Genomic DNA, 26,122 nt, shown 5'->3' on the forward strand with positions numbered 1-26,122 from the left:
ATCATTAGCAGACCGGAGTTCCACTGTGGCGACCCCTAACTAGGAAAAGCCGAAAGACAACAACAACTCGTTATCCGTGGTGGAGCAGCGGTAGCATTGTTGCCCCACAGCAAGAGGTTCTCCTGTTCGATTCTCGGCTGGAGTGCCTTCTGTGTGGAGTCTGCATGTCCTCCCCACGGTTGGGTGGCCGTTCAAAAGACATGCGTGAATGGGCGTGCCTTCGTTGAAGGTTGAACATCGAGCTGGCACCTCAGCGTTCGTGAAAAATCTCACCGATCATTAGCAGACCGGAGTTCCACTGTGGCGACCCCTAACTGGGAAAAGCTGAAAGACAAACAACCTATAACCTTAATTCCTTACTGCATTCCTCCTGATTTATCGTTTTTCCTTTTACAACCTTATTATGTTTTGTATATAGCTATGTTTAATTCCATTGAGTCTATAATTTTTTTTCTTATCCGTTGTATTCATGACATTGTTTTGCTCTGTATTATTGTAAACTTGCCTCTACTTGTATGTTTGGGGCTTTTCCCCTCGGGTCTCCACTGAAAAAGGGTAAATTCTTACCCAGCTGACCAACCCAGTTAAATGCAAAATAAATAAATAAATGTTTTTCCACATTTCTTGCCTTCTTATCTGGTCTTCACCTTATATTCTTTTTGTTTTTGTGGCATCCCACGACTGCAGATCTATACATATAATCAATTTCAAGGAGTCCCATCCCTCCTTCAGAATGGGGAATATATAATCTTGGTATGTACTGACTTTTATAAATCATTTGATAGGCATGAAGCATCCTTGTTTTCCTGTCTAACCTCTCCAGCATGTTTTGGGTCAGTCAGTCACTCCAAAACTGTAAGTTAGGACAGGAAGAGCAAATAGGTTTATAGCTTGGATCTTGTTCCTAGATGTCAAAGCTGTTCTCAGGATTAATTTAAGTCTTTTGAAGAATTCCTTACTAAGTTTTATTCTCATTTGCTCATATTTTACTGTTGATCCTTCAAATTCCCAAATATCTATACACTCCCTCTTGCTCAAGTTCTTTCACATTACATTCTTGTCCCAAACTGATGTTTTCTTGGTGCGGCAGTTTTCCTGCTTTAAAGGTTGCTTTTGCACATTTACCAAGACCAAATTACATTCTTATATCTGAAAAGGTTTTGACAACTTGCAGTTGTGCTTTCAGTTCCTCATCTGATGAGCTATACAGTTTCAAAGCGCTGACAAAGAGCTTACTCCAAATTCACCAAGAAAGTTGCTAATGTCTCAATATGCCAAGGAATTTTACAGTTACAATACAGACTTGTACACAAACATTCATAGGCTGCCCCTGTCCATTAAGGACATAAGTAAATTTGCGTTTTCCTATCCAAAGGTCCATGTTGCATATGAATAAGGGTTAAGGATTAGCTTTGCTTAACATGGATGCTGAGGTAGTTAAAGTTACCCATGAATATTGTACTGGGTTGAATGGGGAGTGTATGCAGTTTGTTAAAGTACATGACATGGGCTTTTTGGGTAATGGAAAGGACCTATAGCTTGCAAAGGTATGGCATGGGACTTTTGGTAAGTTGGAGGTGGAAAAGCTCGTATGAATTACTGTTTGACCAGACTTGGTGTATTCATGCTTGATGTAAATGGAGATTCCTTCACTTTTAGGCCTTACCTGTGCAGCAGCTGGTCTAAAAGTGTGGAAGACATTATAGCCTTGCACTCTCTGGATAAACCAAGTCAGAGTATCTGCACAAATGTCTATATTATACAGGATGAAGACAGCTTGCAGGGAGTTAGGTTTTCTATTTAGACCCCTGGTACTGCCCAGTAACGCTGTCAGTATTATTCTGAATTGGTTTAGCAGGTTAGCACTGCTTGTAAAAAAGGCACTATGAGGGTGGACAATATTTGAAAACTTGTACAACTGGAATATGTGTAGACCCCTCCTGGCAAAAACATCATGGTCTGTTTACCATATCCTACTAATGACAGCACCTGTGGACACACAGAGTTGATGACCTCTCAGCAAACGAATAGCAAGACTCCAGCTCTCAAGCTTTCATGGAAGGCCACCTAGCCTTAGCAAGGTCTATGAGCATCCTGAAAGTAGCACCAGAAATGTTCTGTCAAAGTGCAAGACATGTTTCAAATTAAACTACTCAATAGAAAAACACAAATACATATGTACACATATACAATCCTGTACTTGACCCAAAAAGTTGCAGAAACGCCTACACGGTACAAGTGCAGACTAAAAAATGTCTTCTCAGTGGTGGGCACAGCTGCCCATTTCTCCACAAAATACACAAGCTGATATTACATTTTATCAAAATAAAAACTGCTTACATGCTACCATCAACAGTACACAACAGAGCATATATACTGCTCCATACAGCTGCCCCCTTCCCCACCTATCACACACTGTCGCAATGCTTTCAGTTCAATTTCCAAGCCGCTAAAACTAAACTGTATCATTCTATGAAAATGAGATTTCTTGACAGACATTTTCAGTTAATAAATGTAACAAGCATCTGACACTTTAGAATAGCACTTCGAAATATCTTCAAAGAAGCCAATTATCCCTTGGCTACAGAAAAAAGGTAATTTACCTGGAGTCACTTAGGAGTGAGACTAGAGTAGAAAACTGTCTACCACTGCCACTATTCAAAAATGTGTATCTTTTTAATTCACTGCTAGAGATCCCTTTCACCATTAAGGGAGTAGAATACAAAATAGTTAAAATATACTTTGGGGCTCCCCAAAATTCATACTTGAGCATGTGAAAGACAGGATGCAAAATTACTCATGAGAGTCATCAATTTAATTGCATCAGTATGTAATTAAAGCCAGGTGTGCCAAAATGTAAAAACAGAAATAGTTACAAGTTTATAAAATTTTCATATAGATTTAGTTTCCGAAGATAATAACCATGTTGCACAGTTTACAACTGGCACTAACATGCATAGTAAAGCAACATACAACTAAAGAACATATGGCTAAAACAAACTTTCACATGCCCCTATTAGATATATGTACGAAACATTACCGCCAAGAGACAACACAATGATGTGCTCAAATTCCAGTGCAGAATTCCATAAAGGTCAAGGGCAGAAAGACAACTTAACTTCACCACTTAACACCTCTGCTGTACTCACTGCAAGTTCTTAAACTGTTTACTTTATGAAGGTGGCTTACCTAAGTTTGACAATCAAGGTCAAAACTTTTAATAATGGCACTCAAGACATGCACTTGTTCCTTATCCTTGGCAAACTTTGCTTGCTAACCAGAACTGAATACAGTCAGCACACATACACAAGCAACTGCAATGCAGTGTGCGAAAAAATGCATAACTAGTACAGGAATGTAGCAGTGAGGTTTATTCGTAGTTCTGCAGAATGAAAGCCACAACAACAGACAATAAGCAGTAAAAGCAAAGAACAAGGCAAAAGTGAATCTATACCACATAATACAAATAAATATTTAACAATTCAAATCTCTCAAATGTCCCGATTTTGGAAATGTTCCCCATTTTCAAGCCTGATTTATGCCTGCACAGAACATCCCTAACTTTGGAGGAATGACAATTTTCTGAATCCCCATTACAAGTGATTTAAGCTGTCTAGTACACAAAAAACTGCTCTAAAGAAAGGGGACACACAACTAACACTTTTTTAAAGCAAACCATTTTGTGGTAAAATTCTGCAATACAGTCCATTATGTCCTACAGATTTTAGAGTCTTGGATAACAAGCTCATATTTTTCTATCATTTTATCACACTTTTGTGTAGCATCACACATTCCTACTGAAAGCAAGAGGAGTTGTGTACCGCTTGGTTTTCAAATGTTAAGCTAATAAGACATCCAGACTTTTAGACTGATGCTACTTTTCAGGAACCTTTGGGCCTATTTTCAGTGTCTGTAGTTGAGATTATGTTAAACATGTATGCACATAAACGCACAAACACACCCACATTTGCAATATCCTACTATACTTTTTCCCCTCCAAAACAGTTATATAGTCACTCAATTTAAAAATACTAAAGGACCAAGTGAAACAAAACTTAGTAGTAAATACAAATTTATCCCATCTAGTCTGCTCACTTTGATTGCATGTATATACTATTATACTCTGTACTGATCATATGACCCCTTAGCTTATTTTTTTCACCTGCAATCTGCCTCAGGTGTTCATGAATTCTCTCATTTTACCATGTCTGACCCTACCACCTCTCCGAAAACACTATTCCAAACATCTAATGCCCTTTCTGTGAAGGTGAACATTGGGGATTGTCTATCCCATGAAACATATGCCTTCAAACTGCATCCTTTTTATTCCTATACATCTGTTTTCTGAAAAATTACCAACACCCTCAACTCTACAGATTTCATAAAAGGCACTATACTTCATACTCAATTGACTCAGTTAACTCGAAGCATTAAGGCTATGACATGTTAATAAGCTGCTTCCTGTGGTACAGGGTTTGAATCCCTCCACCATCATTTGACTAGGGTGTGATCTTCACAACTCACCAAACAAAGCTTTGGAGTAACTGAAAAATTGTGCTAATCTCAATGAACTCCTAGACTGTATGCCTTAAAATTACCCATGACCCCCCAACCCACCTCCCCCAAAGATAAGCACCAGTTTTGCTGTTCTCCTCAGAAATGACAGTTTCTGAAAACAGGGATTACAGATAACAGCCTCAGCAATCCTCTCTGCACAGCAAAGGTTGCAACTTCATAGACTTCTACAGAGTGCTCCTTCTTGTGTAACCCAGTATCTGATCAGCCTTCCCCCCTATACATAATGCTGCTCAATTATGTTCTGTCTATACACACACCTTTTTTGATGTCACTTACTAACATTCAGTTGTGTAATTGCTGCTTCATTTCCTAACTTTTTTTTTGCTGTCCCTGCTTAACCACTTCCAAGCTCCACATTTCTACGGGGATTCATTTCTGCAGAAATCTAAAACTGATTATGATTGGCACCAATTCTGCCACATTGCTCTGTTGTACACATCAGTTTTACCAGAAGAGAAAAAAAAAAAAAAAAGCACGATTTCCCTTAAAGGTATTCCGCCACACTGGAGAGAGGTAAAAAAGCACTCTTGGTTAAGGATCATAGGGAGTTACTAGGTAATGGCCCTTACAAGCCTAGCCAAGTTCTTACCCTTACTTCCTCGATCTTCCTCGATCAGGACCTACTGCCCTTGTCCAAGAGGGACACGGGTGGAACCCCCAGGGGTGAATTTATGGTCACCCATCCAATCGTCCAGATCCCATCCAAATTGTCCATACTGCATTTAAAGAGGGCCAATGAGGTGCTCTGTTTGACATGAAATGGGAGTCTGTTCCAAAGGTGTGGTAACCTCTGGGAGACAAATCTGTCCTTCCAGCAGGTTTTACTAATGTCATACACCAAGTTAAGGTCTTTATAGGGTGAGTAACCAGTGTACCATTTGACTTCTGGATATGAAGCATTTCCAACAACACAGGGTCAGAGATGGCCTTATATACAAGGCAGAGATCACCTCTGAGTAGTCTGCATAAAACAGAATAAAGTGACAACGATTTCAGACAATCCCCAGGACAGATGGACAAGACCTTGAATTTTCCTTGTGAGGAACCTTTGTGGTTTCTCCAATTGCTGCAGGTGCTTAGAAAGGTACATAACAAAAGGGGAGCTGTGCTCAGTTATTGGCCTGATGAGGGTTCTGGAGGCAATGCCCTTACTTATGAGAGGAGCAATATAGAATTGCCCTTCTTACCACTATGGAGACATGGTGGGCAAAGGTAAGACTGCTGTCAACCTGTCTGCCCAGGTCTCTCAACACTAAGTGTATACTTTAGGTGTTGCTATTAAATGTGGTATTTAGCAGAAACATTGCTTTTACAGAAAGGAATGAAAATACATTTTTTGCATTGAGTTTAAGGCCATGACTTTGGCACCGTGTGCAAGACCCTTTCGTAGAATGTTGACATCATCTGAACATTCTATGACCACTCCCAGTTTGCAGTCATCAGCAAACTTGTCAGCCACAGACCTTTAGTTTTTGCTTGTACTTTGGAGAAATAGATTCCAAACAGCAGAGATCCCAGGACTGATCTCATGTGGACCACTACTGGTTACAGGTCTGCTGATGAAGGTGGATTCCCTTATTTTGACTATACGACTTCTATCAGTGAACCAGTTAGTGACCCATCTAATGATACAAGGGTTGATGCTTAGTTGGGTGAATGGTCAATGATGCCAAGTGTGGGATAGTGTCAAATGCCTTGGCTAAGTCCAGGTAAGCTGTACGCACACATTTCCTCTCATCCAGGAACTTGGTGACTGTCTCGAAGGTCTAAGAGGCATAATCTCCCCCTGACAAATCCAAACTGAGTAGGGTCAAGTATTTGGGTCCATGATGATTCACTCCATGGCCTTGCAGATAAGGCTAGTCAGGCTAATAAGTCGACAAGCACCACCTTTGTGCAAGGGAATAATGGTGGCAGTTTTCCATTCAGCTGGTATGAAGGCAGTGCTTACACTATGATTGAAAATGAGTACCCAATGGAGTTGCTAATTCATGTTGGAGCCCATGTAGAACGCAGCCTGGGATGTTATCAGGTCCTATAGATGATGTGCTCCTGGCCCAAGAGAGGGCATCCATGACCTGCTCCCTAGATATGCAAGGTAGGGATGTCATGGAGTACGTGTGGCTGGGACAGGGGAGTGAAGTCTTTACAAAACCTGTCAGCCAACAGGTTAGCTATGTCCACAGGCTCAGTATATATGTGGTATCAACTACCAGTTCTGCACAAATCTGGGTCTTTCCTTTTAGATTACGGATGTAACTACAGAATGCCCTGTGGTTGTCCATTGTTGAAGAAGCTAATTTGAACTCTTAGTTTGCTTTGGAGGATTTCACAAGAAGTCTTATTTGCTTGTTTAAGCTGAGGAGGGAGTGTTTCCAGTTTAGGAGGGTTTGCACTCTCTTACTCAGCAAGCTTTGGAGGATTTCACAAGAAGTCTTATTTGCTTGTTTAAGCTGAGGAGGGAGTGTTTCCAGTTTAGGAGGGTTTGCACTCTCTTACTCAGCAATTTCTTCCTCTTATTGTAAAGCTGGTTAATGGCAGTTGCCCACCAGGCAGGTTTGCTCTTCCTTGAGGAGCTTGTTTTGGTCCAATCAGGTACAGCCAAGTCAATGCAGTTATTCAGGTGTTTGTATAAAGCACTGGTGTAGAGCTTGGAATAGTTGCAAGTTCCATCTGAGGGAGGAGGTGCAGTGAAGCTATTTATACCATCCCATAAGATGTCGATCTGCTTTGAAGAAGTTTTTTAGTTTAGTTGCTGCTAGGTGGGGTCAGGTGTGACAGTTACTTTAAATGAGACAGATTTGTGGTCAGACCTCACCAGGGAGGACCTTGACAGTGGGGCTGCTACAGTTGTCCCACATATTGGTGAGCACCAGATCCAAGATGTTACCACCCACTGTGAGGGTTGTCAACCAGCTGGTCCAGGGTGCTGGAGTTAATGAAATCAAAGAACCTTTGGGTAAGACAGTTTGAGCACAAGTAATTTACCCAATCAATGGATGGGTAGCTAAAAAAGTCACCCAAAAACCACGGTGTTTGGATGTATCTCGATAGACCCAAGTGGATCCAAATAGGCAGAATGAGTGTCCCGATTCATGGAGAGGATCCTGTAGTTGGCAATGACTTGAATAGGTGTCCTGCCAACAGTAAATTGCACCTGAAGTGCCTCCAGGGAGACCTACTATTTAACCAGTCCGGAGATCTACATCGTTAATGAATATTGCTACACCGCCTCCTTTAGTTTTCACACCTTCAGTTTGAGGTCTGAATGTGTGGAAGGAGGTGCAACCCGGTATGGCTGGGGTGGTCTTCACAACCTTAAACCAGGTCTCCATGACTGCACAAATGTCTGCATCTTCCAAGGTAAGGGCCGCTTCCAGTGAGTGCAGTTTTGTATTCAGACTCCTAACGTTTAGCAGCATAACCCTGAAATTGTTTTTAGATGAGAGTTTTTACATTGGGAATTATGGGGGTGGGCAAGAGCCTTCACCAGTAGCAGAAATCCCAGGGGTGACAGATAACGACCGTCTCTCTGGCAAATCATCAAGGTCTGTCGATCATGTTGTCCCAGGCTGACAGATAGGGGATGCCCTTAGACTGACACCAGAAGTTAAGCCAATTATTGAAGTTAATTTTATTTTTTTTATTTAACATTTGTTAATCGGGAAAGTCCGACTTGGAACAAAGCCAATTTTCAGCGGAGGCCTGGAGAGAAATGCTCTAGATGCAGGTCTTTGTGATGTGGGAAGAAACACACACGAACGCAGGGAGGACGTGCAGACTCCACACAGAAGGCACCCCAGCCGAGAATCGAACCAGAGAACCTCTTGCTGTGAGGCGACAACGTTACCACTGCACCATCCATCAAGTCGATCATTTTCCATTTGTATTGAGGCATCATTCTAGGTGAAGATAGAATGCTGCTTAAGGCTAGGGACATACCTGCCTGAGGCACACAGTCCAAGAACTCGGTCATTTCTCTCTTCATACAGTCCAGAGAGATACATCTCAAGTAGTTCACCCACCATGGACTATGACAGTCATAACAGTACATATGTTGAGAGACTTTAGTGCATGTGTGATATGGCGTATCCTGGTACCTGACTAACAGCTGACCATGACTTTTTCCTTATTCATCCTGGTGAGGGACATCTGTGTGTCTCACGATGGAATCACCCACGACTAATATGTTTGATCCTGTGCTTCACCTTAAGGGTTTGACTCGTGAGACACTGGTGCGCGAGCTATTGTGTGTAATGTGGTCTGCAGAGGAAGTTTTATGTGTAGCATGTTTGTGTTTGGGAGGTCTCTGATGTTCAGGTACGTTTAATGTTCCACCTGACAGTAGAGCACGGCTGTGAGAAACCTCTGGAGGACCACAAGCAAAGCACTAAGGAAAAATTTTACACACAAAACGTTTGCATCTGTAACTACCACTACATGGCAATGCACACTGGAGCACTACACAAAAAACAAGTGCAAATGCGGGGCTTAAATAAAACAAGAAAATACCTTTTTAAACTCAAACTAGCCAGTAAGAACGCTCTCTCTGAGATCTAGTCCAATCACCCTCAATTAGACAGGACCCAGACAGCACTTTCCTCACACAAGGGTGTAAAAGGGCCTTCACCAACAAAGGTGGCTTGAAGTTGACGCTCAGACTTTACAAAACAGACCCAGAAATAGCAAACTTGGAACTGGGCAGTGCTACAGCTGAACTAGTACAGTGTACAGTAAAATGTGTCCACACGTAGTTCAGGACAATTTAGACAGTGGAACTCGTATACAATTTAAAAGTGCAGTATTAGAGCAAAAACAAGCATATATAATTATTTGGAAGCAATGGTTACCTCAGATATTTCAGTATCTCAGCGAGGAGCTGGTTTTAGTGCTCAAGTGCTACAACGCAATGTAAAAGTAATTGCCCCCTTTCTGATTTCTTATTTCTTTTTGCATGTTTGTCACACTTAAATGTTTCAGATCATCAAACAAATATACATTTTAGACAAAGATAACCCAAGCAGACACAAAATGCAGTTAAGTGATTTTATTTATTAAGGGGAAAAAAAATATCCAAACCTACATGGCCCTATGTGAAAAAGTAATTGCCCCCTAAACCTAATAACTGGTTATGCCACTCTTAGCAGCAAGAAAATTAAGCATGTGATAATTGGCAAGGAGTCTTTCACATCGCCGTTGAGGAATTTTGTCCCACTCTTCTTTGCAGAATTGTTTTAATTCAGCAATATTACAGGGTTTCTGAGCATGAACTGCCTTTTTAAAGGTCATGCCACAGCATCTCAGCTGGATTCAAGTCCAGAATTTGACTAGGCCACTCCAAAACCTTAATTTTGTTTTTTTTTAAGCCATTCAGAGGTGGACTTGCTGGTGTGTTTTTGATCATTGTCCTGCTGCAGAAAACCAAGTGAGCTTGAGCTTGAGGTCACGAACTGATGGCCGCACATTCTCCTTCAGGATTTTTTGGTAGACAGCAGAATTCATGGTTCCATCAATCACAAAGTTGTCCAGGTCCAGAAGCAGCAAAGCAGCCCCAGACCACCACACTACCACCACCATGTTTGACTGGTAGCATGATGTTCTTTTACTGAAATGCGGTGTTACTTTTTTTTCGTCAGATGTAACGGGATGCACCCCTCCCTTTTGTTTAGTCAGTCCACAGAATATTTTCCCAGAAGTTTTGGGGATCATCAAGATATTTTTTGGCAAAAGTGAGACGAGCCTTTATGTTCTTTTTGGTCAGCAGTGGTTTTCGCATTGGAACTCTGCCATTCATGCCATTTTTGCCCAGTCTCGTTCTTATGGTTGAGTCATCAACACTGACTAACTGAGGCAAATGAGGCCTGCAGTTCTCTAGATGTTGTTCTGGGTTCTTTTGTGACCCCTTGAATGAGTCATTGCTGTGCTCCTGGGGTAATTTTTATAGGCCAGCCACTCCTGGGAAGGTTCACTACTGTTCCATGTTTTCTACATTTGTGGATAATGGCTCTCACCATGGTTCGCTGGAGTCCCAGAGCTTTAGAAATGGCTTTGTAACCTTTTCCAGACTGATAGATGTCAATTACTTTGTTTCTCATCTATTCCAGAATTTCTTTAGATGGCGGCATGATGTCCTCCTTTTTGGGATCTTTTGGCCTACTTCACTTTCTCTGACAGGTTCTATTTAAGTGATCTCTTGATTCAACAGGTCTGGCAGTAATCAGGCCTGGGTGTGGCTAGTGAACTTGAACTCACCTTTCCCAAAAATGTGACTAACCACAGTTACTTCATAAGCTTAACAAGTCTAGTCTGCAAAGTTATGGAGAGGATCATAATGGAGCTCATAAACAAAGATATAGGGGACTTGCAGACATTGGACCCGACCCAGTTTGGCTTTGTCAAGGGAAGATCATGCCTTTTGAACTTGGTTGACTTCTTCGAAACAGTCACCAAGGCCATTGATGAGGGAAAGGCAGTCCATACAGCCTACCTTGACCTTGCAAAGGCTTTCGACACAATACCCCACTCGGGTATTGTAGAAAAACTTACCAGCTTAAATGTAAACCCATATGTCACAAGATGGGTTGCAAACTGGCTTAAGGACAGAACCCACAGGGTTAGAGTTGCTGGCGCTGTGTCAGACTCCAAGCCGGTCACAAGTGGTGTCCCACAGGGCTCGGTCCTTGGCCCCTATTGTTTGGCATCTACTTCTCAGAAGTACAGGCCAACATGGGAGGACTTTGGCTGACAAAGTTTGCAGACGACTGCAAACTGGGCCATAGTGGAAAGTGCATCGGACACGGATATCCTTCAGAAGGGACTCACGGAAACAGATAGCTGGTGCCAGAGCCATGGCCTGAAGTTAAACGCCAAAAATGTATAGTCATACCCTTCGGGAAAAACAAGGTAACCCCAAGCTACCATATAGGTGGCAATCCACTAAGCACAGAAGAGGTTATCAGGGACCTGGGGACCCAGGTTGACAGTGGCCTTTCTTTTGACACTCACATTGCTAAAGTGGTTAGAAAGACCTTCTACATTGCCCACCTGATCATGAAGGGATTCACATCCAGATCTAGTGAGGTCATTGTTCCCTTTGTACTCTTCACTTATCAGACCAATGATAGAGTACAATGCCCCATTCGGGATGTATCTCACCCGACATCTGCAGCAATTGGAGAGACCCCAAAAGTTCCTCACCAAAAGGATAAAGGGACTCCAAAATCTGTCATATGCTGCCAGATTGAAGAAACTCCAGCTCTATTCAGTCGCATACCGTCTGCTCAGAGGTGACATGTGCCTGACATACAAGGCCATGTCCAACCCGGAATTAATGGACATGCTCCACCTCAAAAAATCCAAATCCACCAAAACCACTAGAGCAAGCGACTTAAACCTTAGCACGGATATAAATAGGACGTGCTGGAGGGATAGATTTATCACTCAGAGACTCCCTATGCTGTGGAATAAAATCCCGGTCCATGTGAGGCAGAGCACCTCGCTGACTTTGTTCAAGAGAAATCTAGACCTGTGGATGGGAGATCGTAGGTTTACCCCAGGAATCATCTCTGTGTCACTGCTGGACAGAGGCACAACAAACTAATGGGCACAGTATTTTTTCATATAAGGGGTGGCGTAAGCCACAATAATTTGGGCTAGGCTTATAAATGCCTTAGGGCAGATAGCCTAGTATAAACCTATGAACCTATGAACCTATTTAACAAAGGGGCAATTACTTCACATAGGACCATGTAGATTTGGATAGTTTTTTTTCCCCTTAATAAATAAAATCATCACTTAAAAACTGCATTTTGAGTTTACTTGGATTATCTTTGTCCAATATTTAAATTTGTTTGATGATCTGAAACATTCAAGTGTGACAAACGTGCAAAGAAATAAGAAATCAGGAAGGGGCAAATACTTTTTCATTGCACTGTACCAAATAGTCTAGATTCAGCGAGTCTAAATCTAACATCTGCTATAAAATGCAGAAGTACTAGAAATTCAAAGTGCTTAAAATCACAGTCACAACAGCAGAAGGCAGTTTAAATAATGCAGCAATTCACCATCAATTCCCAGCATAGAAGGGTGTAGGCCACAATTTCCCACCACACCAATCTACACCACAAACCTTCCTAAATGTAAAACAACTGGTTTTGGAGCACAAGTGCTTAAGCCAGAACTACAACACTTCAAAACAGACAACAGGCCTACAACCAGCAATTTCCAGCCAGTAGGGTGTGGGGTATCCTCTCCTGCCACAAGAGTTTAGACCACAAATCCTCCTAATGTAAAGTAAGTGGTTTGGAACCCAAGTGCTTACACCAGAATAAATACACTTAAAACAACAGGCACAATAAGCCTTCATCCACAGTATGGGTCTCTGCCTATAAACTGCACACACAACCAATGAAATCAAGCTTCCACTAAATCAATCTATAAATTTCATCTTTAATACAACTTGCAAATGCTACCCAAATAACCAATCAAAAAACAAACATTCACACCTCCAGCTACTTTTAACCTTCGTGCCAGGTTTATAATCATACAATTACTGGAGTTGTTTTTATAACGACTCAACATCTACTGCCTCACCATCATGTAAGGAAATATAACTCAGACCAGTAATGCAGTTGCACATAAACATAGAAACTAGCTCTACTGTTCATAATGCTGCTTTTAAATGCAAAATTGTTCCCAGAATTTCACTCAGCAAAGCAATGACCAGAAAGGTACCATGTACCGGACCTTGGGCCACATGATATGAAGTCCACATGGAAAAGTTAAAAAGGCCTTCCCCAACTCTAGCAATAGTGGGAATGCTTCAAAACTGCTAGAAAAGTTTGGATGGCTTAATTCACAATTTGAAAACAATGTATGGAACAGTGTTTCTCAAGTGGTAAGGCCATCTTCCCTTGGGAGGCCAAAGGAAGGATTCAAGTTAAAGATAAAAGTGCACATTTTTCTTCCATTGCTTTTTGTTACAATTATGCCCTCATTGTAAAGTGGGGTCTCATTCTAAAATATGCAGTTTTTACTTCTGTTACTTCAACAGACCTATAGTTACTAAATAAACTGGTGTTTGTTTACTGTATGCTAACCAACTGCATTAAGTCCCGATTCCATGTCACATTTTCTGTAGTCTGCATAATTTTTTTTTTATTTTAAACAGTAATCAGAATGCAGCACAATTACTCAGTCAGATAAGTAATAAACAGTTGTGTTCACATGAAAAGTAACAAAATAAAGCTAAACAGGAAAAGATTCTTGGTGAGATGTATAGTGCAATAAAAACAGACGTAAAATGAATAAATCATTGCCTGTGAAGGAAGAAAACTACAGGTGTGAATCACCTGAATGACAGCCCTACTATACATGGAGTTTTATGCTATACTGCAAGTAATTAGTGCTGGAAAGAAAATACTGGGAATATTTTGCAAATCTATGAAGATGAATATGCTAGTAGACAACTATTACAGTATGATAGACAGTGGTTTACTTCAGTGTGCCATCTGTGTTATTACACTTAATCCCAAGTGCAGTAAACTTTCCTAGGAATTTATTTGTAGTGCATGAAGTGCTATGATTATGTTCTAAAATCAGAAAAAAGATGCAAGTGCTTCCCTGGACCTTAACAGCATGTAGTGTCACTAAGAAGCTTTTGTTAAGCACCCAAGTGCTGTTCATCTATTCTTGACTTTGTAACATTATCTATCACACTGCAGTAAACAGCTGTCTACTATGGAATGACTGCATCTTCATAGTTGTGCAAAATATTCCAAATGTTTTCTTTTCAGCACTAATTCCCTGCAATACAGCATGCAAACTCACTGTACAGTAGGGCTGTCATTGAGGTGATTCACACATCTGCAGTTCTCTAATAATCCATTTATTAGTTTTAGTTTTACATCTATTGCATTACAAAGCCACGGTGGTACAGCGGTAGCGTTGTTGCCTCACAGCAAGAGGTTCTCCTGTTCAATTCTCGGCTGGAGTGCCTTCTGTGTGGAGTCTGCATGTCCTCCCCTCCCCACGGTCAAGTGGCCTCCGAAAGACATGAGTGAATAGGCGTGCCTTCGCTGAAGGTTGGGCATCAGGCTGGCAACTCAGCACCATAAACATCGACTGCCAATCATTAGCAGACCGAAGTTCCACTGTGGCAACCCCTAACCGGGAAAAGCTGAAAAGACAAACAACGTCTGTTGTATTACACTGCATACTTAACAAGATCCACCTTAACAAGAATCTTATCCGGATCCATCTTACTTTTATTACCTTTCACTTGAATACAACTGTTTATTTACCAATTTACTGTTCGAGTTACTGACTGTGCTGCATTCTGGTTGCTTTGTAAAAACAAAACACCTGCTGCAGACCACAGAACACAAGCCAACCCACTACAAATGTGTTTATCCCCTCTAACGCATCAACAGAAGGCAGGTTAACATGGAATCAGGATGTAATTGGACAGCTGCTCAGCATACAGCAAACAGAAACATCAGTTTATTAAACGTAATAAATATAGACCAACTGAAATAACTAAAGTAAGAACCAGATATGTCATAATAAGAAAGCAGACTTTACAACCAGGGCATAACTATAATACAACAAAATTGCAAAAAAAAAAACTTCATCTTTTAACCTAACCCCACAAATTTTTTAAACATGCTTGCAAATGGCTGTGAAGCTAAACATTGTAGGGTTGATGGGAGTGCAGTGGGGAGAAGTCTGCCTACTTCTGTAAGCTACAGGTGCCTTTCTGAGGGACAAAATGTTCCGATATCAAGAGGAGCCTAAAGATCTTTCTGTGGATTGAGGGAGGCTCAGTGTGACAGTCCAAGAGCTGACAGTCCAAAATATAGCAAATTTCCACATTGGGGGGGGGGGGGGCTCCATGCAGCAAAGCAAAACAGCACTGGTGCTGACTGCAAAAAAGAAAAGTGCTAATAGTCGCAAAAGAAATGAAAGGCTTTAGAGTAATCATGCACTTAAAGTCAGTCAAGCGATAATTCAACTATGACAACAACTAAAAGCAACAACAAAGGAGAATACTATTAGACACAGAGACACCCGAAACCTACTGAAGAGGCCTAAATTCAGTTTTTACTACCTCTCAGTAAGAAGGGAAAAAAAAAAAAAAAAAAAAGGAAAAGGGCCATTGTGACAGCCTGTTGCCAAGTCACAGCAAAACATTGGGAATAGAATGCTTGTACTGTTACAGCTAAAAAGTCCAGACCAGAAAATCACTAACAGTAACACATGCTATTCTTCAGAAAGCGTCCACAACAGAGTAACCAGAGAATAATTATTTTACAAACCAAAAGTACAGAAAGTTACCCCTTACAATGTGCACCTAAATTCCCTTACTAAGAAAATCTGGTGAGTATACTGATTAAAGGGAGGAGGACACAGAAGATGTGGTATTGTGCAATCTTACCAGTAAAAAAAAAAAAAAAAAAAAACGACATCTACATTTATCTAGTCAATTAACAAGAGAAAGGGTGCACAAACATGAAAGCTCCATCTGACAAACACTTATTCTGGTCCAGTATCTTAAAAAGCTGGCCAGAGAATCCTCTCACTTCCTAAACATCTGATCAGGAACTTCTCTCACCCTATCACCATACATGCAACTTAGCATACATGGTAAGTGAGTGCTCTATATATAAAAAAAAAAAAGTGCTATAATGGAAAAAAAAAAAACATGCCAATGTCAAGGGTTTCTAGTTAACAACATTTACAGATGACTGCAAATTAGGAGCATTCAAAGACCCCCCCCCCCCAAACACTATAATGCTCTCCAGGAAGGGCTGAGACAGACAAAAACTTGTGTCAGAGCTATGTATTAAACTTAAATGTCAATAAATGCATAATATCCTTCAGGAAGTCATGCATCCCTGGCAGCTATCATATTGACAAACACACTCCTAAATATAGACCCCGTAGTCATAGGTTCATACTAGGCTATCTGCCCGAGGGCATTTACAAGCCTAGCCCATAGTTTTGTGGCTTACGGCACCCCTTTAGTTTGGAGAAACTATGCCCATTATTTGGCTGTGCCTCTGTCGAGCAGTGACACTGAGGTAACCCCTGGGGTGTATCTGCGATCTCCCATCCATTGGTCAAGATTCCTCTTGAACAAGGCCAGCGAGGTGCTCTGCCTCACATATACCGGGATTTTGTTCCACAGCATAGGGAGTCTTTGGGTGATGAATCTATCCCTCCAGCACGTCCTATTAATAACCGTGTCGAGGTTTAAGTCTCCCGCCCTTGTGGCTCTCTGAGGGATCTAGATTTTTTGAGATGAAGCATGTTCATCAAATCTGGGTTTGACATGGCCTTGTATGTCAGGCACAGGTCACCTCTGAGCAAGCGGTAAGCAACTGAATATAGCTGGAGTTCTTTCAGTCGGGCAGCATAAGACAGATTTTTGAGACCCTTTATCCTTTTGGTGAGGAACTTTTGTGGCCTCTCCAGCTGCTGCAAGTGTCGGGTCAGATACATTCCGAATGGGGCATTGTACTCAATCATTGGTCTGATGAGTGATGAGTATAGGGAGACTATGACCTCCCTTGATCTAGATGTGAATCCCTTCATGAAAGGGTGGGCAATGTAGAAGGTCTTCCTAACTACTTTAGCAATATGAGTGCCGAATGAAAGGCTACTGTCAACCTGGGTCCCCAGGTCCCTGATAACTTCTTCTGTGATCAGTGGATTGCCACCTATATGGTAGCTAGGGGTAACCTTGTTTTTCCCGAAGGGTATGACTATGCATTTCTTGGCATTTAACTTTAGGCCATGGCTCTGGCACCAGTTATCCGTTTCTGTGAGACCCTTCTGAAGGATATCTGTGTCAGATGTGTTTTCGACACGGCCCAGTTTGCAGTCATCTGCAAACTTCGTCAGCCATAACCCTCCTGTGTTTGCTTGCACTTCAGAAAAGTAGATGCCAAACAAGAGTGGGCCCAGGACTGAGCCCTGTGGGACACCACTTGTGACAGGCTTTGAGTCTGACATGGCGCCAGCAACTCTGACCCTGTGGGTTCTATCACTCAGACAGTTTGCAACCCATCTTGTAATGTATGGGTTTACATTTAAGTTGATGAGTTTTTCAATGATACCCGAGTGGGGTATTGTATCGAAAGCCTTCGCCAGGTCTAGGTAGGCTGTATGGACTTGGGTACACAATGACAGTAATCTAGCCTTTAACCATCACTTGTCTGTTGTGGTGATTAATCATTTTATGCTGAGCAGCTTATAAACAAACAATATGACATGACATTAGTACAAGGAGTTCACCGTCCCACTGTATTCAGCATTCATTAGACATCATTAATTACAGTCCCCCCTTCGTTATGTACCTAACCAGACACATCCAACAATTGGAATGTCCACACAAGTTCCTTGCTAAAAGAATACAAGGCATAAGTAAAATGACCTATGCAGGAAGCCTCAAAGCCCTATCCCTGTATTCTGTCTCATACAGGCTGCTGAGGGGAGATCTAAACCTGTCATAAAAGGCACTGCTAGACACCACCCTGATGGACCTCCAGCATATCTGCAAAAAAAAAAAAAAAAAAAAAAAAAAAAAAAGCGCCATAATTACCTGACCTAAAATGTAAACCTTGCCTGTGACATAAATGTAACCTGATGGCAAGACAGGTATGTATCCCAGAGACTACCCTTTCTCTGGAACAGGCTCCCATCCATGTGAAGCAGAGGTCCTCACTAATCATATTCAAGTGCAACTTGGACAACTGAATAGGGAATATGGAATTCATCCCTGCTTTGGCACCTACACCTCTAATAAACACAAGCAGCCTTTAAATGACTCCTTTCCCAGGACCCTGCTTGCAAATGTTTCATCTCCCTGCTTACATTTATCAAGGGTACCAGAACTTGTCAGAGACTTGGGATACATGGCTAGGCTTAGAGAGACCCCAGTACACACCTATGACTCTTTTGGTTACTGTACTACATCGTGAACTATGCTTGCTATATACTTATTACATCCCCGTGTACAAAGAACAATGTAGTTTGTACTATACATAGCACAGATAATTATAAACAGTAGAGATAAATTTACTGTTTACACTACTTGATTTAATTTAGACATTTGTCCTCCTCCATTATTTTTGTCTTTACCCAAAAGTCCAAGAGGTAAGCACAACTGTAGACCCATTTCTACACCAATAATTTTCTAGCATACGTACTTGAGTACAAATCAGTCAGAAAACGAGAAGCAATGACGCTAAACATAATTCTCTGAGCCAGAGAAGGCAATGACAGATGGCATAAAACAGCGCCACCCGTGCCACAGGTTCTGCAAGTCGTGTGACAAAACTAGTAGTGTCATTTATTAAGTGCACTGCTGCTACATTCTGGTTGCAAATATCAGCTGCCGTAAGTTTAAGATGGAAGGGGCAGCTCATGAAACAAGTTTTCACAGTCCAATAATTCTATACCCTACAACAGAGTCGCCAGGGGAGGTAATGATCCACCAAAACAACGTTTTACGGATATTAAAATGCCGAGAGAAACGTCACACTGACGTTGTGTGATTAGTAAAAGTCCAACGACAATTACTTTGTCCACTCTTAAACGCTAAAGTAGAATACCGAAACTACCATTAGTAACAGCATTAATTGGTTATAACCCCTCCTCATGTTTGCAAACTACAATTTGGGAACACATTTTCCGCTTAGAAAACCCCACCAAATGCAACCTTTAGATCAGCACATGTAAAGTACAACTGCGGAAGGCATGGCAAAACATCTGTGAGCACTTTTCACGTCCCCAGAAAGACCATAAAGTAGGAAATGAAACACGTTAAACAACAATATGTGAACAATAACAATGCCAAACTGGAACTCCATAGAAACTAATCAGAGCACTTCAGACACTTAGGATGATTTAGAGAGAGAGGAAAGACTCCAGAACTGCTACCAGCAATTACCTTTGAAACAATGGGTAAAAACACATGACATTCCCTTACCGTCACTCTCTGCTCTGACAAGCAGAGACATGCCTTTCAGTCTCTCCACATAGCCCGAGGTCACATGCCCCGTCCCCCGATCGTCCCACTGACGGTCTTCATTGAGTGTATATACCTTAACCCGTCGTCGAGTGTCCGTCATCGTGCCTGCTCGACCACTTCACACACCAAAACAAGGTACAATAACACCCAGTGCGTTAAGCAAGGACGAACTCAACCAGGAGACTGAGAACCCCTCTCCCTAAACTGCCACCTTAGAGGGGTATGTCTTTGTCATTGCCACACAAACTATGGCAACAACTGCACCAGTGTGTTCTTTAATATTTCTGGTATGTCAGAGACCTTCCCAGTAAGGGAAAACGGAGGTGGGATGCACCAAAAACATTTTCAAGCGCTTACATAACTCGAACAGAAACCATGTACTTAACTTAGAAATATTTGACTACTTTCTCAGGTGGGCATTTGGTTATTTTTACCCCCTGTATTCCGCCATGTTCTAACGTTCTGAATAAAATAAACAATCCTTTTGTCTAGCGCTGTCTTGTATTCCAGAGACAAAGTGTAAAAAAATGTGATAAACTTTTAAACCATATGTGTATAATCCAAATTTAGGCACTACACAGAGATCAAATTAGCTTAATTTTAATTTCCCATCTTCTCTACAACACATCCGCCATTTTGGGTCCTCTGGTACAGTCCACACGGGGTTTCCCACCCGGAGAAAACAGGGACAGCGCGCCTGAATTTAAAGTTACAGTAACATAAACACTAGTATTTCAACAGAACGTACTACTAATACGTGGAATTTTCTGTTTTAGCAGGTTCATGGTTGATACACGGCTGTGGATCTCTTTCATAGTTAACTTAAAATGTTATTGCAAACTAGCCAGACGTCTTCCTCACTGTCAATGACTCAGGGCTTAATTTGACAACCTTTTCTCACGTTAGTCCGGGTTGACGAGGTTAGCATAGTTTTACAAATTATTCGTTTGTTTGGGTGTGTAACGTTTGACCCATGACGTTACGCAAACTAGAAATCACTGACTGTTCTACCAGTCATGATGATACATTTCAGTCCCTGTTGACATGCTGTATAGGATGCGCACGGGAAGCCTTGTTTGTGGTTAACAGATCATGTCACAGTAATAGATTCCGTGAAATTAGGCCACGGAATCCAACCTGAAGATTAAATCTTTCGACTTCCAGGACCCACACTATTTTCAATCTGCGTCCGCCTCCAACTCTTGTTATTTTTTTAGGGTCATGACTTGAGCTTTTGACTTTAATGATTGTTTTAAAAAAGTACGTACACGGTACTGTTTGTAAACCACACGTTGATTAATGTTTTGAAAAGGAGCATTGATGAACATTTTCAATTAAGAAATGAAACAGAATGTGTTAACCAATTTAATGTTTTGAAAAGGAGCATTGATGAACATTTTCCATTAAGAAATGAAACAGAATGTGTTAACCAATAGTAACAGAACTCACTAAATCAAAACAGTGAAATGATAAAAAGACCACATTGAAATGTCAATATTATAATCTGGCAGTGTAGACGAGCATGAGAAGAAATGCCCTTCTGAGCTGGGAATTTCTGGTTAAAGGCTTATAGTGCCTGCATATTTGAACTGTTTCTTACTGAAATTGGTACACCTTGTTTGCTGCAGCATAGACTAGATACAGACCTGCTGAATCTAGCTCTGTATGCTTGTTTGTTTGCTTGTTATTTCCCTGAAACGCTAATTCCACCTAAAACGCGGCTTTTCAGCGCTTCTGTGGATCCCTAGTGATATCTGCATTGCTTACTGTACTTATTTCCTTGTTTCACTTGAAAGAAAGTTACTGTTTGTCGTTTTTGCATTTAAGTTACCTGTAACACATTGCATTTAAGTTACCTGGCACTTGCTCACTAAAGCAATTATATAAGTCAGCACTAAAAAATTAAAAGCACTACATACACCCTCACAAACTCCCTTTGAGTACTTTGTTCTCCATTGGTCTTTTTTTTTCAATTATAAAGGAATTCCCAATACTATTCTAGCATGTCCAAAGGTCAGTTGTCAATCTCCTCTCTGGTCCAGCTGGTGAATCTGGGAATCTTGAGGCAATGTTACAACTGCCTCATGTACACAGACAACCCTCTCCTCCTCCCAACAAATTCCAACAGATGTGAGAGATGCAACCATATAGCCAAACTAGAGGCTAAGCTCTCTCAACTCAGTACTGGCGTAACCAGTCAGGAGGAGAAGGAAACCACACTCACTACAATTCCAGTCTCACATAGACCTACCAGGACAGCAAACCAAACACATAAACACACAAAAACATACTCGGAGGCTCTAAATAAAAATCTGCCTAAGCAGCAGAGACCTCCAAAGCAGACACCCAAGCAACTGCTTCCCCAAAACAAAACACGTGCAACACATAGCTCACAAAGCCAGTGTGCCAAACAGTCACAGCCCTTAAGGCTAAGCAACACACCTGATACACTTGTAATAGGTGACTCTATCGTCAGGCACACTGACGTCCCGCTCACCAGGCTGAACAAGGAGAAGGTCAAGGTGAGCTGCCTGTCGGGCGCTAGGATCCGCCACATAACACAAGCACTCAGGTCACTCCAAGGCAAGTACAAATATGACTCAGTCATTGTCCATGCTGGTGTGAATGACCTGAGAAGTACCTCCCTGGACTACATGAAAAGAGACATAGAGGAGCTCTCTGAGCATGTAGCCCAGGCTGGTTTGACCCTGACCTTGAGTAGCATCTTACCCTCACCAAGAATGATGCCACAATATGAAGACAAGATGATCAATTTCAACAATTGGCTTAAGTATTGGTGTCATTCAAAGGGGATCCAATGCCTGTCAGCCTGGGATGACATGCTCGACAAGCCACGATGCTTCACTAGGGACGGCTTGCACCTGTCACCCCTGGGCTTTCAGATATTGGCAAAGGCTCTTGCCACCCCCATAGTGCCTTTTTTAGGCAAGGCTCAAAAGGCAAACTCACCTCCATAGGTATCACAAGGGATAAGAAACTAAGAGTAATGCTACTCAACGCCAGAAGTTTAAACCTCAAGATGCACGCACTCGAAACTCTCGTTAGCATGGAGAACATCAATATCTGTGCAGTAACAGAAACCTGGTTCAAGGCTCCCGAGAGCACCCTAGCACTACCAGGTTATACCTCATACCATGCTTTTCGGCCCCAAAACTTGGACCAAACCGCAAAAGGAGGGGGAGTATCAATATTCGTCAAAGATACCCACACCCCCAGGTTGGTGGCACAGCACAAAGCATCAGAGACTATCCATGTGCAACTAACAGTGGGTAAAACTGCCTTCCAGTTTATAGCCTGCTACAGACCACCCTCCCAAACCCAGGAACCCCACTCGGCCTTCCTGAGAACACTGGAAAATATGAAGGTCTCTCTAAACACCATTATATTGGGCGACTTCAACTACCCAAACATAGACAGGGAGCATTACTCTAGCTCCAACACCCTAGCCCAAAGGTTCCTAGAATTTATAAACTCAAATGCTGTGGAACAACTTGTTACCACTCCCACAAGAGGGGAAACATACTGGACCTGATCATCACCAACATGGGGACTCTATGCTCCAAACCAGAAGTGTATCCCTCACTGGTAAGATCAGACCATAAACTAATCTCACTGGATATTCACATCCTGAACCCACCCCACCCCTGCCCAGAAAACCACAGTGAAAAACTTCTCTAAAGCAAATTTCACACTCATCAAAACCGAGGTGGAATCCTTCAAAGCCCCCGGGCCTGTGGAAAATATGGCCCAGACCGCATAATCCTTTATAAACGCATTCTATGAACACCTTCAGGAATGCATGGATCATGCAATCCCAAATAAAACCAAGACCCAATCCTCCAAAGGCAGACGTCCTGTCTGGTGGACCCCAGCCATAAACAAACTATATAATAGAAGGAGGAAGCTACTACATGATAGAGCAAAATCCCAAAAAAGGAAGGCATCTCTGATCAGTATTAGCAAAAAACTACAGGCACTCATAAAATCGTCTAAGGCCAGCTTCGAGAGAAAAATTGCACAGGACACTAAGGATAATCACAAGGCTTTCTTTAGTTATGTTAGGAACCTGGGTGGGAATTCCCAGATATTCTCAGAATTAGTCCAAAATGACAAAAAATACACCGAACCCACAGACATTGCCAACATCCTAGCTGACAGGTTTAGCGCAAACTCCCCGCTCACCACCAAAAGGGCAAATATCTATCCCAGCAGAGTGCTGCCCCCCTGACATCTCAGATGCTCAGGTAAGAGCCGCCCTCTCCAAAGCAAAAAACAGCATCAATGGGACCAGACGGTGTCCCGGGCTGCGTCCTACATGAACTCCAAGAAGAGCTAAACCCAAACATAAAACTACTGTTCAATCTCAGCCTTACTACAGAATATGTACCCAAAGAGTGGCGTACAGCAACAGTGGTCCCTCTCCACAAAGGTGGTGCCTCAACGGATCCTGGAAACTATCGCCCCATAAGTCTGACTAGCTTGGTCTGCAAAGCTATGGAAAGGATCATCATGGACCTCATAAATAAAGATATTGGGGCCCTACAGACACTGGATCCTACCCAGTTCGGCTTTGTTAAGGGCAGATCCTGCCTCTTAAGCCTAGTCGATTTCTTTGAAACAGTCACCAAGGCCATTGACGAGGGGAAGGTGGTCCACACAGCCTACCTGGACCTCGGAAAAGCCTTTGCTACAATACCCCACTCGGGCATTATAGATAAGCTCACCAGCTTAAATATAAACCCCTATGTCACTAGATGGGTTGCAAACTGGCTCAAGGACAGAACCCACATGGTTAGAATTGCTGGAGCCATGTCAGATTCCAAACCAGTTACAAGTGGCATCCCACAAGGCTCAGTCCTGGGACCTCTCTTATTCGGTATATATTTCTCGGAGGTACAGGCCAACACAGAAGGACTGTGGCTGACCAAGTTCGCATATGACTGCAAACTGGGCACCATAATTGACTCTCCAGCCGACACAAGCATTCTCCAAAAGGGCCTCATAGAAACAGACAACTGGTGCCAGAGCCATGGCCTCAAGCTAAACGCCAAAAAGTGTATAGTCATCCCCTTTGGCAAAAACAAAGTGCCCACAAATTACCACATAGGTGGTAATCCATTAAGTACGGAAGAAGTAACTAGGGACCCAAGTTGATAGCAATCTCTCATTTGACAACCTCGTGGCCAAAGTGGTTAGAAAAACATTTTATATAGCCCACCTAATCATGAAGGGATTCACATCTAGATCAGGGAAGGTCACCGTGCCTCTTTACTCATCCCTCATCAGGCCCATAATTGAATACAATGCCCCTTTTGGGATGTACCTTACCAGACACCTGCAGCAACTGGACCTCACCAAGAGGATCAAAGGGCTCAAACAGATGCCATATGCTGCCCTGTTAAAGAAACTCCAGCTCTGCTCAGTGGCATACCGCCTGCTCAGAGGCGATCTGTGCCTAACGTATAAAGCCATGTCCAACCCGGAATGAATGGACATGCTGCACCTCAGAAAATCCAAATCCCATCGAGCTACACGCTCAAGAGACTTGAACCTCAGCACTGAAATAAATCGGACATGCTGGAGGGACAGATTCATAACCCAGAGGCTCCCTTCACTCTGGAATAAAATCCCAGTCCAGGTTAGGCAGAGTCCCTCATTGACTCTCTTCAAGAGGAATCTTGATGAGTGGATGGGAGATCGTAGGTTTACCCCGGGTATCACTTCTGTGTCACTGTTAGACAGAGGCACAGTATACTAACCTCGAAAAAGGGCATAGCAAAATTAATTTAAAATGGGTGGCGAAAGCCAAACACACTCTGGCTAGGCTTATAAATGCCCTAGGGCAGATAGCCTAGTATGAACCTATGAACCTATGAGAGATAAAGAGCAGTTAATTACTGATTTTGGTGGGGTTTTTTTTTCTGAGTTTTGGTTTTAAGGTTTAATGACTTTTTGCCTAATTTGTAGTAGCTTAGCTGTTGGCCAGGGTGCCTTCTTTACTGAGTTTGCCTGTCCTGCTTGTGACTGCATGGGGTTTTATAGAGTAATCAATCGATTGACTTTTGTTTACAAGGAAAGGCCAGCTGGGAAATAACCAATTTTCAGTGTAGGTCAAAGGAGGAAACGCCACGAGTACGCACAAAATGTTTAAATGTAGTACTAACAGTACAATACAGACAGTTGACAAAGTCAGTTAATTAGTTTATCATGTTTGTAATGAAATTCACAAATAATTGCTTGGCTAGCTGCCCTTGAGTGCCATTTTAAGCATAGCCAGTTTCCCATTTTGTGCTCGAATTAACCTAGCCCATTTGGTCAGAGATTGACTTTACCCATCCTATGGTCCATAATTATATATTACCTTTAATGAGAATAACTGGGATTATGCCATGGATAATCTGAGGGGACACAGGCATAGGATGAAGCACTTAAGAGCGACAGTTCTGGGGTAAAATTTCTGTTTCTTGTCCATAGATCCAAGTTGAGCTT

At 42.1% G+C, this 26,122-nt stretch overlaps 1 protein-coding gene across 1 annotated transcript in view; it reads right to left on the reverse strand.

Annotated features, from left to right (window-relative positions):
- PPP4R3A (protein phosphatase 4 regulatory subunit 3A) overlaps window positions 1-20,285 on the reverse strand; it is a 1,651,308-nt gene extending 1,631,023 nt beyond the window's left edge. Inside the window, exon 1 of the mRNA XM_044074714.1 lies at window positions 19,571-20,285. Coding sequence (XP_043930649.1) covers window positions 19,571-19,712 — 142 coding nt within the window. The 5' untranslated portion in view covers window positions 19,713-20,285. The remainder of the gene's footprint in view (window positions 1-19,570) is intronic.
- Between the last annotated feature and the right edge of the window lie 5,837 nt (window positions 20,286-26,122).

The sequence above is a fragment of the Protopterus annectens genome, chromosome 6.part0 (genome assembly GCF_019279795.1).
Source record: "Protopterus annectens isolate FY-2018-M chromosome 6.part0, PAN1.0, whole genome shotgun sequence".
Lineage (NCBI taxonomy): Eukaryota > Metazoa > Chordata > Ceratodontiformes > Protopteridae > Protopterus > Protopterus annectens.